The sequence below is a fragment of the Solanum lycopersicum genome, chromosome 2, assembly GCF_036512215.1.
Source record: "Solanum lycopersicum chromosome 2, SLM_r2.1".
Lineage (NCBI taxonomy): Eukaryota > Viridiplantae > Streptophyta > Magnoliopsida > Solanales > Solanaceae > Solanum > Solanum lycopersicum.
This window is the reverse complement of record NC_090801.1, coordinates 51169715-51188381: the sequence shown is the minus strand read 5'-3', so window position 1 is coordinate 51188381 and position 18667 is coordinate 51169715. Positions and strand designations below refer to the sequence as shown.

Here is an 18667-nt window from a genome sequence, read left to right as displayed (position 1 = left end):
TTGTCCGTTCAAGGCCTAGCACGTATGACTTTAGAACGTATCAATCCATAGTTGGTAAGGTCTGCTTACATGTATATCTAATCGCTCTATATGGAATCTCTTTTATCTTAAGTGGGGTGATACCCATATAGAGCTTTGTAATTACTTCTTCAAATTGTTTTGGTGAATCAACATAAAATTCCAGGCTACCTAGTACTTTTATTTATTTGTACCACAATATAAGGACTAAACTACATGTTCTGTTTTCTTTTCCTCCTCTCACCCCCCCCCCCCCCTACCCCACCAGGTCCAGTATCCGTATTAAGCTCTGATTAAGTTTGGACACGCACATTGCAAGACTCATTTTTATGAGCGACACTCCTAACATGATTTTTTAATTTTCAAAGTGAAATAATCGCAACCATCCCACCATAACTCGTGCGCGCCTATAGTTTGTAGACATATATAGTAACAATACTTCAGCTCCTAAATTAGGTACTGTTTCTTTAACACTTTCAGTGTGTATAAAGCAAACCCTTACAACAATTATTTTATCATAGTCCCCCTTCATTTTTTTTTTAAATGCAAAAGCAAGAAAATCAGATTAGAGCTATGTCTGATCTTGCTACTTGCAAATAAACCAAATATTTCATGTGACCCAATTTTTAGCTCAATTTTTTTTCATTAACCAAATTTCATTTAAACATGGCATAGGTTAAATATATTTGCTACAATTTTTTTTTAAATTTTTTTTGAAGTTTCATCAAAGTGTTTCATTATCAACATGGAACAATCAAGAAAACAAGATGAACCAGAGTTCAACTTAAGAGAATGGGCTCTTAAGGCAAAACTTAACAGAGAAAAAACCAATTCAAGAAGGTACTCTGCATCTTATATTAGAAGTTTTAGAGAAGAGACAAAATCTTTTAGATCAAATGTAACAATTTCAAGTACAGCTTCATCTCCTGGCTACACCTTAAGAGGTATGAACAACACAAACGAAATCTTAAATTGCGTATAAAAACAGTACTAGTTCTAGTAGTACTAATTATTATTATTTTTTTTCACTACAGAGGAAATTGATCCATCAAAATATTCTTTTACTACTGCCCTCAAAGGTGAGTTCATGATTTTTGAACAACAAACGAAATCTTGAATTGCGTATAAAAGTTTTTTTTTTTTTTTGTTTTTTTGAAGTGCAGCATTACAGGCAAAAACAATATATAGTTGGGAATACATGTCACCAGATGGATTGGCTTTGAATTCAAAATGGAATGAAGCTGAGAAATATATATGTAATCCATTATCAGGGGAAGTTCCTTTAGAATGTTTGTCTACAAAAATACTAAATGGAAGATCATTTAGACAAACAGCAAGCAGAATTACTATTTCAGGACCTCTAATTTATCCTTCTCACATTCAGAGTAGTACATCACAAGTCCACACAAAGCACCATGTGAAAAAACCTTCTTTTCCAACACATGAAGTAGTTGAAATCAAAATCCCAACTAAAGGTGACTTATGTTTTCACAGCTTCTTTTATTATCGGTCGTTAAAATGTGTGACCCTCTCATCTAGCAGTTAAACAAGGTATACTTTTATTCAAAGTTAGTTAATGGTCAAACATACTTTTTGAGAGTTTCCTAGGTTTTCACTTTTTTTTTTTTAATCTAAAATATTATCAAAATACATCTCAATTATTAACGCCGTTAAGATAGGAAAAAGGAATAACGAAAAGTTGAGGTATGTTTTGATAAATAATTTAGGTAGGAAAAATGAATATCTGATAGCTCAAGTGAAAAGACTTTGATACTTTTAATGTGTTTTTGATCATTATAATATCGTAACTTTTATTTGCTTTATTATATCTTGAATACACCTCCCACGATCCCTCGAGCGAGTCTGATTATTTTTATGATAATGATTTAAGCACATGAAAATTCGTTCCTAGTAATACCACGTGATAATCTAATCTTAAAGTTTAAGCGGTTAAAAGTAACTATATGTTGAAAACTATGAACCATTCTTATTTTATTCTACTAACAATATTTTTTTTGGTGTTTTAACACTTTGATAATTATAGAGAAGAAAGAAGTTAGCATTAGAAGAGATGTGGGAACACAAAGCATTTCAGCTTATGTAAGTTCAAATAGTCCAAGTCCTGCTCCAACTCCATCAATTGAAGAAATGTCTATGAAGCTAAGTGAAGCAGCTGACTCTTCACCATCCATTAAGGAAATATCCTCAGATCACTCTCCAGTCACTAGTCCTAAATCAAAATCTGAACAAGAGGTAAGAAACTAGTTACTTTCTCCGTTTTATTTTACGTGGTACTTTTAAAATTTATGATAGTTGTGTAGCTGTACATCATTTCAACAAGGATGAAAGAAGAATTTTTTAAAGTTAAAAGTATTTTCAAGTATAGTAAGGTAATATTTTTTTTTGTACGGATAAAAAAAATGTCACATAAAAAAGGACGGAAGGAGTAAAATATTGAGAAGTCTGACCAATTCTGTTAATCATGAAATGTTTGCATGGTTTATCAGCCTTTAAAAGAGAAATTATGCCTACATCACTTCATCGAAAAAATCTTTCCCCCTATTAAAGTTAGGTGCTCCCTCCGTCATATTTTACGTGACACGATTTAATTACTCATAAGTTTAGCGTATTAATTAGATTGGCACAATTATTAACCGGAAGAAAATATATCACAATGAGAATGTAAATTTGTTTTGATTGTTGAAGTTTATGTAAATAATGATGATTCAATTTGGAATTGACTATATGAATAACTACTGATAACGTTTCTCAATTTTAATCTATCTCTAACATATTGTAGACTTGTTTAAGATATTTTGGTATGCTTCAAAATGATTTTAGAGTGACATAAATTACAAAAAGAAACCCTATGTCAATAATTCTCAACTTTGGACCATGTGTTTATAAATGATCTAAGGATCATGGTGGATGAGGGACTATAGTACTTGAAAGACAAGATTATCTGAATTGACTATGCCCTATTAACTAGTGTGGGGGGACTACATAATTAATTGGTCCTTTCCATCATTATAATTCACCAAAAGCACATGCCAATCACTTGCTTTTGTGGGCACAAATTTAATTGTGTTGGACCTTAGCCTTTTTCATATTTGTACATTTCTTTAGATTTTATTTTACTATACTAAGAATGGTTAACAAGTTTTCTATCTACTATTAGGAAAAAGAACTTACCTTATACCATAAAATTCTTAATGAATATTTTCATATTGTTGTTGTGTACAACCTCAACAATTAATGCAAGACAAGTTTATTTCAATTTTCAAATACCAAAGCACAACCCTAACCCCACAAGCCAAAAATCACCTTAATACATATTGTCTTTACCCTCTTTAATCCCCCCCCTCACCCTTTCAAGCTATTGTACTTTGGTTTTTCTTATTCAAGATTACTCAGTAACCCTAAGAAATAGTAATAATTTTATCTATGTGAAAATTACAACAAACATATGCTTAATTAGTTTTTAAAAAGTGAGAGTTTTAGTTTTATCTGTACACTTGAAGTTGTATCGATTCGCTTTGTATCTGTTATATCTATTGGCTCTGATATATAGGGAAAAAAATACACACTGGTTAGTAACCAAACTACAACTAAGATTGATAGTTAGGCTCAACTTAGCTTATTAGTTTATCAATCAATATACACAATTATGAGTTTTTTAAATTCTATTTAAACAACTTAGTTGATTAAAACAATAAAAGTTGCATTGTTGATATAAAACTAATTAAGAGTTTAAGTTTTAGATATAGTCATATCGATCTAAATAATAATATATAAAATTTTAAAATAAGACATGTTATCTGCTAGCCACGACATATAAAAATGACATAATAGTGTAAAAAAGAGTATACACTGACAAAATATAATATACATTGAAGTGTACATTGATTTCAGGATCTCATTCAAACACTTACTGACATTATTGTACAATAATGTGTGTGTATGTATATATATAGGTGGAAGTGAAAGAAAAAGAAGAAGAAGAAGACACAAGAAGAAATGAAGAAATGCAAGAAGAAGGAGAGAGAAAGAAAGTGAAATTTGGTGGGGGTTGTTTGTCATGGAAGAGTTTGTGGTTGAGAAGAAAAAGGCAAAGAGAGAAGCATAAACCAAGAAACAACAACATTTTTCTTTGCCATATAAATGGATGCTATAAACACTAAATTAAAAAAAAAAAAAACAAAAACAAAAAAAAAACATGTCCTTGGGGATAGAAAGATTCTCTTTCCATCACACCTTTTCTCTATTATTAGATTCTAGTATATCTACCAAGGATCTATAAAACATGCATGTCTATTCTAATATCTTGTCATGAATAATTTTTTTTATTATTATTATAGAGTTTTGAATTATCTTGATTCCTTTTATTTTTATTAAATATTTTGACTAAGAATGAGATATTCGTAGTCTTCGAGAATAATTATTTTTTTATTTTTACTGGTCGTAGAATGATATTGTATATATAATAACATGTCCAATAAAATTTCACAGACTAAATTTGGGGGGATCAGTACGGAGGACTTATCACTATATAGATTGTTCTCGAAAGATCTTCGGCTCAAGTGCAACAAATTTAAAGAATACAATGAAGAAAATATAACAATTAATAAGGAAAGAAAAGTTGTGCAAGACCTTGTAAGATCTAGAAAAGAACAATAATTAGTGCAGTAACCCAAATACAATAAACATATATAATGATGGATATCAAAGTAAGGATATACACCTACAACCTAAATCCTTGAAAATTAAGATAATATTTCATTACCTATTAACTTTCTATCCTAATAAGTGATCTCCACTCCTTCTTATCTAAGGTCATGTCCTCATTAATATGAAATTGTTATGCCCTGTCTAGTCAACTCTCTCCAGTATTTTTTCGGCTTATCTCTACCTCTCCCCGTGGCTGTTATATCTACTCTCCCACACCTCCTCACATGGACATCTACACATCTCCTCTTTATACACCAAATCGTCTCAATTTCATTAAATTTTATTTTATTCATAATGGAGGTCACTATTATATATTATCATGGATAACCTCATTTCTAATCTTATTACTTTTAATATATCCATTGTAACGACCTGTTTAGTCGTTTTGAGTAGCAGATTTTATTTCTGGAAAATCAGGCTGAGGCGACGAACCCAACGACGGACCGTCATGGGCACGACGGACCGTCGCAGGGTCTCGTTTCAAAACACTTAGAAAAACTGAAAATTGGGTACTGAAAATCGACTCTCTGAACTTCGTAACGAAATGGCAGGACGGACCGTCACAGGTGTGACGGACCGTCACAGACCCTTGGTGGAAATTTGGGTCTCTGAACTTTGCGACGACCTGCAGGACGGACCGTCGCAGGCACGACGGCCCGTCACAGGTTGCGCAATCCCAGTCCGGGTCGGATTTCTTGATACGTTTTAAGGGACGTTTTTGACTATTCTTGCCTTAATTATAAAGTTAGTGTGTTAATGTTAATAAGTCTAATTACTTGGGGGTTAAAAGAAGTAACCTTAAGTTAATTAGTGGGGCATTATTGCCATCTTTTATTCTTAATAATATACTAATTAGGGTAAAAGAAAGAGGGTTGGAATAAGAAAAAGAAAAGAACAGAAAAAGAGAGAAGGGAATCGATAGAGAGAGAGACGATCGAGAAGGGGAAACACAAAGCTTTGGAGAAAAATTTGCTTGCTTGATCACTAATCTTCGGTGGAGGTAGGTTATGGTTTTCATGCTTTCATAGTAAACTTTTAATAGAGAATGATATGTATTGGTAGTATTGTAAAACCCTGCTATGTGCTTAATTGTATGCATGCATGAACGTGATTATATAATTGTGATTATATTAAGTATGATGAAGCTATTGAATCCCAAATCTTGATAAAAACCTAATCTCTTGTTAATGATGATGCCTTGATATAAAAGAAGGCTTGATGAACTAAAGTAATGAGATTGATGATGCCTTGGTGAGAAAGAAGGCTTGATGAATTGATAGAAAGAGACTAGGGGATCGGGTGTCACGAACCGACACGTAGATTTAGGGGATCGGGTGTCACGAACCGACACGTAGATTTAGGGGATCGGGTGTCACAAACCGACACGTAGATTTAGGGGATCGGGTGTCACGAACCGACACGTAGATTTAGGGGATCGGGTGTCACGAATCGACACGTAGACTTAGGGGATCGGAGTGTCACGTTCCGACACATAGTAGTAGGGGATCGGAGTGTCACGTACCGGCACAAGAGGATTAATGAATATGAGGGAGCGGAGTGTCACGTACCGACACAAGAGAAATAAAGATAATGAATCTTGAAAGATGTTAATATACTCAATCTAATGAACCTAATTCCCAAATGAGTATGGTATTGAGGCTTGAGTCCTCATGTGTGAACTTGATGGTAATTGTTAATGATATAGTACTTGTTGTTGCTACATGTTGAGTATCATAGTTGAGTTTATGATATTGCTTGGCATATACTGTTTTCTATTTTGAGTTGGCCGATGATATCTACTCAGTACCCGTGTTTTGTACTGATCCCTACTTTTATGTTTTTCTTCTTGTTATTTGTGGAGTGCAGCAAACGTGCCGTCGTCTTCAACTCAACAGTAATTCTAGCCAGTCTTCGTCACACTGGATCTTCAGGGTGAGCTAACGCTTCTAGCTTGGACTGGATCTTCTCCTTCATGTCTTGATGCCTTGAACTTCCGGCATGGACTAGCTTTTATTTGTTTTAGCTTTTTAGAATACTCTTAGTTTAGTCATTTGATCGTAGATGTTCTTGTGATGATGACTTCCAGATTTTGGGAATAATAATAGTTATTGATTTTATTAATGAGTTTAAGTCTTCCGCATTACTTTATGTTGATATTACCTTGAAATGTTAAGGTTTAGATTGGTTGGTTCGCTAAATAGGAGGGTAAGTGTGGGTGCCAGTCGCGGCCCGGATTTGGGTCGTGACAAACTTGGTATCAGAGCATTAGGTTCGTTGGTCTCATCACACAAGAACAGGTCTAGTAGAGTCTTAAGGAACGGTAAGGGGACGCCTTTACTTTTCCTTGAGAGGCTATAAGACTTTAGGAAAATTTCACTCTTTCATTCTTTCTTTCGTGCTACTACTTGAGTCCAATTGGTATCTAGGCGATACAAATTGGTATCTGACCATCTTCACTCTCTTTCGCAGATGGTTAGAACTAGAGCAACGACTACGCCAACACCAACACCGGCCAGACAAGAAACAACTGAGCCAGCCACTGGGGCTGTGGCTCGAGGGAGAACAGCGGCAAGGGGCCGTGGTAGAGGTCGTGGGAGGACGTCCTCTAGGGGAAGAGGACGAGCGCCTAGCCAATCTGATACTAGGGCAGTGACTCCTCTACCGACTGAGGAAGTAATAAGAGAAGGGGAGGATGGTGAAACTGAACAAGTGCAGAATAAGGGATTGCCACCCCAACCTACCCCAGAGATGATCAATCAGGTTCTGGCTTATCTTAGCGGGTTATCTGATCAGGGCCAGACACCCCCAGTGTTTTCTGCACCAGCACCTCAGGCTCCGGAGGTACAACATACGGCTACTATGGCTCCCCGCATGGATGTTCCATTGGAAATAGGCACGTTTCTACGCCTGACTACTGGGCCTATAATGACAAATGATCAGCATAAACTTTTCAGTAAGTTCTTGAAATTGAAACCTCCAGTCTTCAAGGGTGCTGAATCGGAGGATGCTTATGATTTTCTGGTTGACTGTCATGAGCTACTACACAAGATGGGTATAGTAGAACGGTTTGGTGTGGAGTTTGTGACTTATCAGTTTCAAGGGAACGCCAAAATGTGGTGGCGGTCACATATCGAGTGTCAACCAATAGAGGCACCACCTATGACTTGGGCCTCATTCTCTAGCTTGTTTATGGAGAAGTATATCCCCCGAACTTTGAGGGATAGGAAAAGGGATGAGTTCTTGAGCCTAGAACAAGGTAGGATGTCGGTCAATGCATATGAGGCTAAGTTTCATGTATTATCCCGGTATGCCACCCAACTGTGTTTCAGTCCACAAGAGCGAATTCGCCGGTTTGTGAAGGGGTTGAGGTCAGAATTGCGGATTTCGGCCTTACAGATAGCGGCAACGGCAAAATCCTTCCAAGAGGTGGTAGACTTTGTGATAGAAGTGGAAGGAGTGAAGCCAGACGACTTCACTACGACATCGACATCAAAAAGGTTTCGAAAGGGAGGTGAGTTTAATGGTGCTTACACTAGAGGACAGGGTTCGGGAAGTTACTCAGTCCGACCAATTTAGTCTTCACTACAGACTGTAGTTGGGGGACCACCTCAGACCGGTCAACACTTCTCCGAGAGACCTATGCTTGACTCCAGAGAGTGTTACGGATGTGGGGAGACTGGACATATTAGGAGAAATTGTCCAAAACAGAGTTACAGACCCCCAATAGCTAGAGGTAGAGGTGGTCATGGTAGAGGCCATTTTTCTGGAGGGCGTGGTGGTCGAGAAAATGGTGGTCACCAAAACGGCCGAGGTGATGGGCAAACTGGAGCCACTACATCACAACATGGTAGGGGCAACGGACAGACAAACGATAGGGCCCATTGTTACGCTTTCCCTGGGCGGTCTGAAGCGGAGGCATCTGATGCTGTCATCACAGGTAATCTTTTGGTTTGTGATTGCATGGCTTCTGTATTATTTGATCCCGGATCCACATTTTCTTATGTATCTTCCGCATTTGCTAATGGTCTTAATTTACATTGTGAATTGCTTGACATACCTATTCGTGTTTCTACTCCGGTGGGTGAGTCTGTGATAGTTGAAAAGGTGCATAGGTCTTGTCTTGTAACTTTTGTGGGGAGCAATACTTATGTAGACTTGGTTATCTTAGAAATGGTTGATTTTGATGTAATTCTGGGTATGACTTGGCTTTCTCCGCAATTTGCGATCTTGGATTGTAATGCTAAAACGGTGACGTTAGCCAAGCCTGGGACAGATCCGTTAGTATGGGAGGGTGACTACACTTCCAATCCGGTGCGTATCATCTCCTTTCTTCGTGCTAAGAAAATGGTTAGTAAAGGGTGTTTAGCTTTCTTGGCACATCTCAAGGATGACACTACCCAAGTACCTTCGATTGAGTCGGTTTCGGTAGTCCGCGAGTTTTTGGATGTGTTCCCTGCAGATCTTCCTGGTATGCCACCAGATAGGGATATTGACTTCTGTATCGATCTCGAACCGGGCACACGCCCCATTTCTATACCCCCTTATAGAATGGCTCCCGCGGAGTTAAGAGAGTTAAAAGCCCAACTTCAAGAGTTGTTAAACAAAGGCTTTATTAGACCAAGTGCATCTCCTTGGGGTGCTCCGGTTTTGTTTGTGAAGAAGAAGGATGGGAGTTTTCGAATGTGCATAGACTACAGACAACTGAATAAGGTAACCATAAAGAGCAAGTATCCTCTTCCTCGCATTGATGACTTGTTCGATCAGTTACAAGGTGCTTGTGTCTTCTCTAAGATTGACTTGAGATCCGGTTATCATCAGTTGAAAATACGGGCAACGGATGTGCCAAAGACTGCTTTTCGAACGAGGTACGGGCATTACGAATTTGTAGTGATGTCTTTTGGTCTTACGAATGCCCCTGCTGCGTTCATGAGCTTGATGAACGGGATTTTTAAGCCATATTTGGACCTCTTCGTGATCGTATTTATTGATGATATATTGGTATACTCAAAGAGCAAGAAGGAACATGAAGAGCATTTGAGAATGGTATTGGAAATATTGAGGGAGAAAAAGCTTTATGCCAAGTTCTCTAAGTGTGAGTTTTGGCTAGATGCAGTGTCCTTCTTGGGGCACGTGGTTTCTAAGGATGGAGTGATGGTGGATCCTTCTAAGATTGAGACAGTGAAGAATTGGGTAAGACCTACTAATGTGTCAGAAATAAGGAGCTTTGTTGGGTTAGCTAGCTACTACCGTCGATTTGTCAAGGGATTCTCTTCTATTGCTTCCCAATTGACAAACTTGACTAAGCAGAATGTTCCATTTGTATGGTCGGACGAATGTGAGGAAAGCTTTCAGAAGCTCAAGACTTTGTTGACTACCGCACCTATCCTTACCTTGCCAGTAGAGGGTAAGAACTTCATTGTTTATTGTGATGCATCCTATTCTGGTTTGGGTGCAGTACTAATGCAAGAGAAGAGTGTGATTGCTTATGCTTCAAGGCAATTAAAGGTGCATGAACGTAACTATCTAACTCATGATTTGGAATTGGCTGCGGTAGTGTTCGCATTAAAACAATGGAGACACTATTTATATGGGGTTAAGTGTGAGGTCTACACGGATCATCGTAGCCTTCAGTATGTCTTTACTCAGAAGGATTTGAACCTGAGACAGAGGAGATGGATGGAACTACTGAAGGACTACGACATCACTATTTTGTATCATCCGAGGAAGGCGAATGTTGTAGCAGATGCTTTAAGTAGAAAGGTGGGAAGCATGGGAAGTCTAGCTCACTTGCAAGCTTCTAGACGCCCATTGGCTAGAGAGGTTCAGACTCTAGCTAATGACTTGATGAGATTAGAAGTAAATGAGAAGGGAGGATTGTTGGCTAGTGTGGAGTCAAGATCTTCTTTTCTTGACAAAATTAAGGGAAAACAGTTTGATGATGAGAAACTAAGGCGAATCCAAGATAAAGTATTGCGAGGGGAGGCTAAGGAAGCACAAATCGATGAGGAAGGTGTTTTGAGAATAAAGGGAAGGGTATGTGTACCCCGCGTCGATGATTTGATCAACACTATTCTGACAGAGGCTCATAGTTCAAGGTATTCTATACATCCGGGTGCAACCAAGATGTATCGTGACCTAAAACAACACTTTTAGTGGAGCAGAATGAAGCGTGATATTGTTGACTTTATTGCCAAGTGTCCAAACTGTCAACAAGTAAAGTATGAACACCAAAGGCCCGGAGGAACACTTCAGAGAATGCCCATTCCGGAATGGAAATGGGAGAGAATTGCAATGGACTTTGTGGTTGGTCTTCCAAGGACAATGGGTAAGTATGACTCCATTTGGGTGATTGTTGATAGGTTAACTAAATCTGCTCATTTTATTCCGGTTAAGGTGACTTACAATGCCGAGAAGTTAGCCAAGATCTATATCTCAGAAATCGTTCGATTGCATGGGGTTCCACTATCCATCATATCAGATAGAGGTACGCAGTTTACTTCTAAGTTTTGGAAAACATTGCATGCGGAATTGGGTACTAGGTTGGACCTTAGTAATGCGTTCCATCCTCAGACCGATGGTCAGTCTGAGCGAACGATTCAAGTGTTGGAGGATATGCTTCGTGCATGTGTGATAGAGTTTGGTGGTCATTGGGATAGCTTCCTACCCTTAGCGGAGTTTTCATACAATAATAGCTATCACTCAAGTATTGATATGGCCCCATTTGAAGCATTGTATGGGAGGAGATGTAGGTCTCCTATTGGTTGGTTTGATGCATTCGAGGTTAGACCTTGGGGTACTGACCTTTTGAGGGATTCGATAGAGAAAGTGAAGTCTATTCAAGAAAAGCTTCTAGCGGCGCAAAGTAGACAAAAAGAATATGCAGATCGAAAGGTTAGAGACTTAGAGTTCATGGAAGGTGAACAAGTCTTGTTGAAGGTTTCGCCCATGAAAGGGGTGATGCGGTTTAGAAAAAGGGGTAAGCTAAGTCCAAGGTACATTGGTCCCTTTGAAGTACTTAAGCGAGTAGGAGAGGTGGCTTATGAGTTAGCCTTGCCTCCAGGGCTGTCCGGAGTACATCCGGTATTCCATGTGTCGATGTTGAAAAGATACCATGGGGATGGAAACTACATTATCCGTTGGGATTCAGTTTTGCTTGATGAGAACTTGTCTTATGAGGAGGAGCCTGTTGCTATTTTAGATAGAGAAGTTCGCAAGTTGAGGTCAAGAGAGATTGCATCCATCAAGGTGCAATGGAAGAATCGACCCGTTGAAGAAGCCACTTGGGAGAAGGAGGCGGATATGCGAGAGCATTTGTCCTATATGTACAAATCCAAATCGGGCGGATCTTTACCCGGAGTAGAGCATAAACCTAAAAAGATGAAACAGACCCATTCAGGAACAAGAAAATACCATTATCTGTTTACAGATTCAGGTACTCCTTTTCGCCCTTGTTTTCCTTCTTGTGATCGTTCGGGGACGAACGATGGGTAAATTGGTATCTATTGTAACGACCTGTTTAGTCGTTTTGAGCAGCAGATTTTATTTCTGGAAAAACAGGCTGAGGCGACGAACCCAACGACGGACCGTCATGGGCACGACGGACCGTCGCAGGGTCTCGTTTCAAAACACTTAGAAAAACTGAAAATTGGGTACTGAAAATCGACTCTCTGAACTTCGTAACGAAATGGCAGGACGGACCGTCACAGGTGTGACGGACCGTCACAGACCCTTGGTGGAAATTTGGGTCTCTGAACTTTGCGACGACCTGCAGGACGGACCGTCGCAGGCACGACGGCCCGTCACAGGTTGCGCAATCCCAGTTCGGGTCGGATTTCTTGATACGTTTTAAGGGACGTTTTTGACTATTCTTGCCTTAATTATAAAGTTAGTGGGTTAATGTTAATAAGTCTAATTACTTGGGGGTTAAAAGAAGTAACCTTAAGTTAATTAGTGGGGCATTATTGCCATCTTTTATTCTTAATTATATACTAATTAGGGTAAAAGAAAGAGGGTTGGAATAAGAAAAAGAAAAGAACAGAAAAAGAGAGAAGGGAATCGATAGAGAGAGAGACGATCGAGAAGGGGAAACACAAAGCTTTGGAGAAAAATTTGCTTGCTTGATCACTAATCTTCGGTGGAGGTAGGTTATGGTTTTCATGCTTTCATAGTAAACTCTTAATAGAGAATGATATGTATTGGTAGTATTGTAAAACCCTGCTATGTGCTTAATTGTATGCATGCATGAACGTGATTATATAATTGTGATTATATTAAGCATGATGAAGCTATTGAATCCCAAATCTTGATAAAAACCTAATCTCTTGTTAATGATGATGCCTTGATATAAAAGAAGGCTTGATGAACTAAAGTAATGAGATTAATGATGCCTTGGTGAGAAAGAAGGCTTGATGAATTGATAGAAAGAGATTAGGGGATCGGGTGTCACGAACCGACACGTAGATTTAGGGGATCGGGTGTCACGAACCGACACGTAGATTTAGGGGATCGGGTGTCACGAACCGACAGGTAGATTTAGGGGATCGGGTGTCACGAACCGACACGTAGATTTAGGGGATCGGGTGTCACGAACCGACACGTAGATTTAGGGGATCGGGTGTCACAAACCGACACGTAGATTTAGGGGATCGGGTGTCACGAACCGACACGTAGATTTAGGGGATCGGGTGTCACGAACCGACACGTAGACTTAGGGGATCGGAGTGTCACGTTCCGACACATAGTAGTAGGGGATCGGAGTGTCACGTACCGGCACAAGAGGATTAATGAATATGAGGGAGCGGAGTGTCACGTACCGACACAAGAGAAATAAAGATAATGAATCTTGAAAGATGTTAATATACTCAATCTAATGAACCTAATTCCCAAATGAGTATGGTATTGAGGCTTGAGTCCTCATGTGTGAACTTGATGGTAATTGTTAATGATATAGTACTTGTTGTTGCTACATGTTGAGTATCATAGTTGAGTTTATGATATTGCTTGGCATATACTGTTTTCTATTTTGAGTTGGCCGATGATATCTACTCAGTACCCGTGTTTTGTACTGATCCCTACTTTTATGTTTTTCTTCTTGTTATTTGTGGAGTGCAGCAAACGTGCCGTCGTCTTCAACTCAACAGTAATTCTAGCCAGTCTTCGTCACACTGGATCTTCAGGGTGAGCTAACGCTTCTAGCTTGGACTGGATCTTCTCCTTCATGTCTTGATGCCTTGAACTTCCGGCATGGACTAGCTTTTATTTGTTTTAGCTTTTTAGAATACTCTTAGTTTAGTCATTTGATCGTAGATGTTCTTGTGATGATGACTTCCAGATTTTGGGAATAATAATAGTTATTGATTTTATTAATGAGTTTAAGTCTTCCGCATTACTTTATGTTGATATTACCTTGAAATGTTAAGGTTTAGATTGGTTGGTTCGCTAAATAGGAGGGTAAGTGTGGGTGCCAGTCGCGGCCCGAATTTGGATCGTGACATCCATACATCCATATTAGCATCCACATATTTGCACTAACATCCTCATAAGGGAGTACTTTTTATTTATTAATAATACTAAAATTTTGAGATTAGAAAATAATATCTTGTTATTGTATTATTTAATCCAACGATTGTTTTTTTACATCTTAAAAATTAACAATCCAATTCATTTCTAGCCATTGATATAAGATTGAAGGGAGTTGTCCTATTCAAAATGTGAAGGGGTTATCATTTCCCAAAAACTCAAAATGTCAAGGGGTAAAAATGAATTTGTTTGATGAGAAATTAAGAATGAGTTATTTATTAGAGAAAAACGATAAATCAAATGAAATTATAATATAACTTTTTATAGTTGAGTAACCTTTTAAGATGTTTATTCCGATTAAAAAAAATTATAAGTGGAATCATGGATAGGAAGCAATTCAAGGATAATGGGGTCATATAGTGGGATCTTTTTCACTTTTTTTTCTGTTCTCTTTTGGTTTCCTTTTGCAGTATAATAGTCATGAATTGACGATAAATTGAACATCTTTTGTAGCGAGTAACTTTGTTTTCTGACAAAAGTTGGGTATGGTATCACGGGTGTGTATATGAACTATATATATGATATACACTCCATCCTATACTTATTTAGCGTAGAGATGCAAACAATATATAATGCATCAATTTGTATATATTGTTGTATCCCAAACGTGCATGTCATCATACACTTGGAACTTTTTTCTTACATATATTTGCGGAAACATTATTGCATACATATAATAAGATAACGAAAATAATACAAAGTACATATCAATTTTGGTGTATAATTTAAAATCTTAAAATTCAATTGAGTTTCATATTCAAAACTCACTTACAAGTCAACTTGTGAATAAGGGTGTCAGATGTATTGGTTTGGATCCGTTATTGATTAAAATTAAATAATTTGATCGATTTTTAAATTATTAAATTGAACCAAATAAATATAATATACATTTATTAATTTAGTTGTTATCGATTTAAATTCGGATGTTAACCATACACAGATTAAAATAAAAGAAATGTATAAGATATCGATATTGTTGCACAAATAAAAGATGCATCATAATTTATTTTTTCATTAGCGGGCTGCATATTTCACATAAAAAATTATTCATGAAAATAATAGTATATAATTTGTCAGTTCGGTTATTCCTTTGACTTTTTAAACAAAACCAAAACAATTACTCTCGACTTTTAACAATGTTAAATTAAACCAAATTGATAATATTCTAAATTTTTTATATATATATATATGTGTGTGTGTGTGTATTTATATATATTAATTCTTTACTATCGTTACACGACAAGATGTCGTTGTAGTATAGTGGTAAGTATTCCCGCCTGTCACGCGGGTGACCCGGGTTCGATCCCCGGCAACGGCGTATTTTTTTTCAAAAATACTTTTAGCGAATAGACGTTTATAGTTGATAAGAAATCCTTAAAATAAAAGGGGAGTTAAGATAAAAGTTGTTGTCACAAGTATTTTTTCCAAAAAACTTTTTGTTAAATTTTAGCATAGGCGTTTCAAAGCTCGATAAAATAGACGTTTATAGTTGATAAGAAATCCTTGAAATAAAAGGGGGGAGCCTTGACGTTTAGATAAAAGTTGTTGTCACAAGTTTAAGAATGCGAAAATACTCTTTGGCAGTAAAGCAAGATAAGGTTAGAATACACGATCCAATGTGATCCTGCCCTCCCCGAGATCCCACATGTAGCAAGAGCTTAGTGCACAACTAATGTAACGAATAGAAGTCATATCATCTCTGTTTCTTTCTTTTATGCTAGCTATTCTTGCATTTTGGCGGTCCTGCTTGAATGTCCAATACAAGGGTGTATAAAATAAGCTACACAAGCCAAAAGGAATGGCCATCATTGAAAAGAGGCCTTTTGACAATGCTAAGGCCTCTTTTGCAGATCCTAACACTGGATCAACAGACTTGGTATCATAACCATATAGTTTCTCCGCGAGTATTCCTACAACTGGAGCTGCAAAGGAAGAAAACGAGACCTCAAAGGCGCGATCAAATGCATAAATCATGGTTCTGTGTTTTGAAGGCACAACTTCTGCAAACATGGGACCATTTGAAGCAGTAGAATTCCAGCTGATTGTTAGCCCCATAAGGAATAATGTCACAGCAAATGTGTAGTAGCTGCTCACAGACTGGGGCACAATTCGAAGAAGGATCCATGAGAATGGGATTCCCATAAAAGTACTAAATTGCGCACACATGATACGCCCTGAATGAGGGTACGCATGAGATATTCTATCTGCAACTACGCCACCAAAAAAGGATCCTATCGCACATCCTGCAGCAAATAGACTGACCAGTGCTGCTGCACTGTTGTGGTCAAAACCTGCATCATCATTTCACGTTTATATAATCGACTCAATGGACAGTCATGAACTTCAAGACATGAAATGCAGGGTACTCACCGATTAGTTCAAACCACAATGTAAAAAAAACCATGGCTGTCCATGGTAAGGACCCAACCAGACCTTGCAAAACAATGAACTGAAACGTTTTCACTTTCATGACAGCTTTCATTGCTGTCCATGACTCCGTCCAAATCGACATTGAATTGGTATTTCCCTTCTCTACCAGTCCCTCCCTAAGACAGGATCACGAAAAGAGTTCAAACGAGGTTTAACTATAGCAAAGGAAATGAAGCTACAACAAGCAACACGGTACCTATCAGTACTGTTTTTCGTATTATCATGCTCTACGTTGGCTCTTTTTCTTGGATCAACAACAAACGTAAAGACAAGAAATGCAATAAAAATACTGAAAGTTGCCATCATGACGAATGCAAAGCGCCATCCAGGAACTCCCCAGAACTTATAACCAGCCATAACCGTAGCAATAGCTCCACCTCCTATCCCACCAACCGTTCCAACAAGACTAAGAAATCCAAAACCAGTTCCTCTGGACTCATCCGCATAGCTATCTGCTATAAAGGACTGAAGTGCAGGTATCACAATTGCGAGTCCAAATCCATTCACTGCCCTCCAAAATCCAACCTGCTTAAAGTAGTTACTAGCGCCGACTGCACCAGTTGATAGGGACCAGAACAGGATACCGATTGCAAGAACAGTGGGACGGTCATAGTTAATGACTAAAATACCTGCCACTGGCGATGCAATCCCCTGGACGAAATTTCTTATGAATGTAAGATAACCAAGATCAGATGGACCAGCCTTAAAAGTTTCACTGACTTCTTTGTAAACAGCTGGTAGGAGATTTTCGTCAGCACGCTCCATTATAGCTGCCATGTTGATGATGATTAGGGAAAGAGAAATCCCAAATACTCTCATTGTCCTGAAATGGATCGATAAACATTTTTTAAAATCGAAACACTGTGTGTCACAAGTAATATCTTATCATTTGATGATCAACATAACAGAAATTTAAAGCAGAAAATCCCTGTCAAACTTAACAAATTACTAATTCTCACGGGGAATCTAGTAGCTCAGTTAGTTAGCTATGTAAACTTTCAACTTATTGGTGAGGGTTTTAATTCCGTACCTCGTAATCCCCTCTCTGTTTCTCCACCCCTGCCCTCAATTTTACCGAAAAAAAGTGTCAATTTCTAATAGTAAGCCTGCATATTTCGATACAACAACTTTCATAGTAATATAACAGGATCCTCTGAGGTGCATTAAAGAAAATGTAACTGAGTTGATTATTTGAAATTATTCGAAAACCCTTTGATTCACAAATTTGGAGTATCCTACTTTTAGACAATTCATAGTGTTCAACAAGCAATCGATATTCGCAGATAGTTGAATGAATAAATGATCAAACAGCATGAGGATAGTCTATATACCGTATAAATAATCAATGATACAGTAACCATTTTGAAAAAAAATAAAGAGTGAAGCTAACCTCATGGTGCTTGAGTTCTTGCAGAGTTTTGGATCCAAATATTGGAGGAGGAAATCCCAAAGAAGAGGTCAACGGTCTTCTTCCCCCATTCACTCACCATTGGATTCATAAACTTATACTCCCTCCCTCCGTTCGATATTATTTGTCTGTAATTTGACTATTTTTTAATGTTTAATTATTAATTCGAATACATTACTATATGAAAAATACGATAAATTGCAATTTTTTTGCATATTAATATGATGAAAAAATACGTCTTAAAATGTTAGTCAAATTATTCATAGTTTGACTCTAAAAATAGAAACCATGACAATTAATACCAAACGGAGAGAGTATTAATATAATATGTATCAAAAAAACATTGTAACAAAAATAACTATTAACGATAATAAATATGTATATTAACAAAGAGTGTTAAGGATCTTTTGTTAGACATTAGTTGATTACTATGGATACAATATCGTTATAAATATTAGTGATAATTGCCACTAAAAATATATATTTAAGAATGATTGAACTTTT

General features: G+C 37.5%; 2 protein-coding genes and 1 non-coding gene across 3 annotated transcripts; 2 read left to right on the top strand and 1 right to left on the bottom strand.

The window, feature by feature from the left end:
- Positions 1 to 234: 234 nt before the first annotated feature.
- LOC101260301 (uncharacterized) lies at positions 235 to 4394 on the top strand. Its single transcript, XM_004233455.5, has 5 exons — positions 235 to 962; positions 1053 to 1097; positions 1182 to 1493; positions 2063 to 2271; positions 3993 to 4394. Exons 1-5 carry the CDS (start codon positions 764 to 766, stop codon positions 4197 to 4199), a joined length of 972 nt encoding a protein of 323 aa, XP_004233503.2. The 5' UTR covers positions 235 to 763; the 3' UTR covers positions 4200 to 4394.
- Positions 4395 to 15571: 11177 nt separating this feature from the next.
- Positions 15572 to 15643, top strand: TRNAD-GUC (transfer RNA aspartic acid (anticodon GUC)). Its single transcript has one exon. It is a non-coding gene; the product is annotated as a tRNA-Asp (tRNA).
- Positions 15644 to 15828: 185 nt separating this feature from the next.
- On the bottom strand, positions 15829 to 18239 carry LOC101260602 (uncharacterized). Its single transcript, XM_004233456.5, has 4 exons — positions 18146 to 18239; positions 16952 to 17578; positions 16696 to 16871; positions 15829 to 16616 (listed from the first exon to the last, which is right to left on the bottom strand). The coding sequence occupies exons 1-4, from the start codon at positions 18148 to 18150 to the stop codon at positions 15925 to 15927; spliced, it is 1500 nt and encodes a 499-aa protein (XP_004233504.2). The 5' UTR covers positions 18151 to 18239; the 3' UTR covers positions 15829 to 15924.
- Positions 18240 to 18667: the final 428 nt, after the last annotated feature.

Coding starts and splice junctions, on each gene's coding strand:
- LOC101260301 (XM_004233455.5), top strand. CDS start 764: ATGGAACAATCAAGAAAACAAGATGAACCAGAGTTCAACTTAAGAGAA. Junction 1,494..2,062: donor AATCAAAATCCCAACTAAAG/GTGACTTATGTT, acceptor TGATAATTATAG/AGAAGAAAGAAGTTAGCATT. Junction 2,272..3,992: donor AATCAAAATCTGAACAAGAG/GTAAGAAACTAG, acceptor GTATATATATAG/GTGGAAGTGAAAGAAAAAGA.
- LOC101260602 (XM_004233456.5), bottom strand. Junction 16,872..16,951: donor ACGAAAAACAGTACTGATAG/GTACCGTGTTGC, acceptor ATCCTGTCTTAG/GGAGGGACTGGTAGAGAAGG. Junction 16,617..16,695: donor ATTGTGGTTTGAACTAATCG/GTGAGTACCCTG, acceptor ATGATGATGCAG/GTTTTGACCACAACAGTGCA.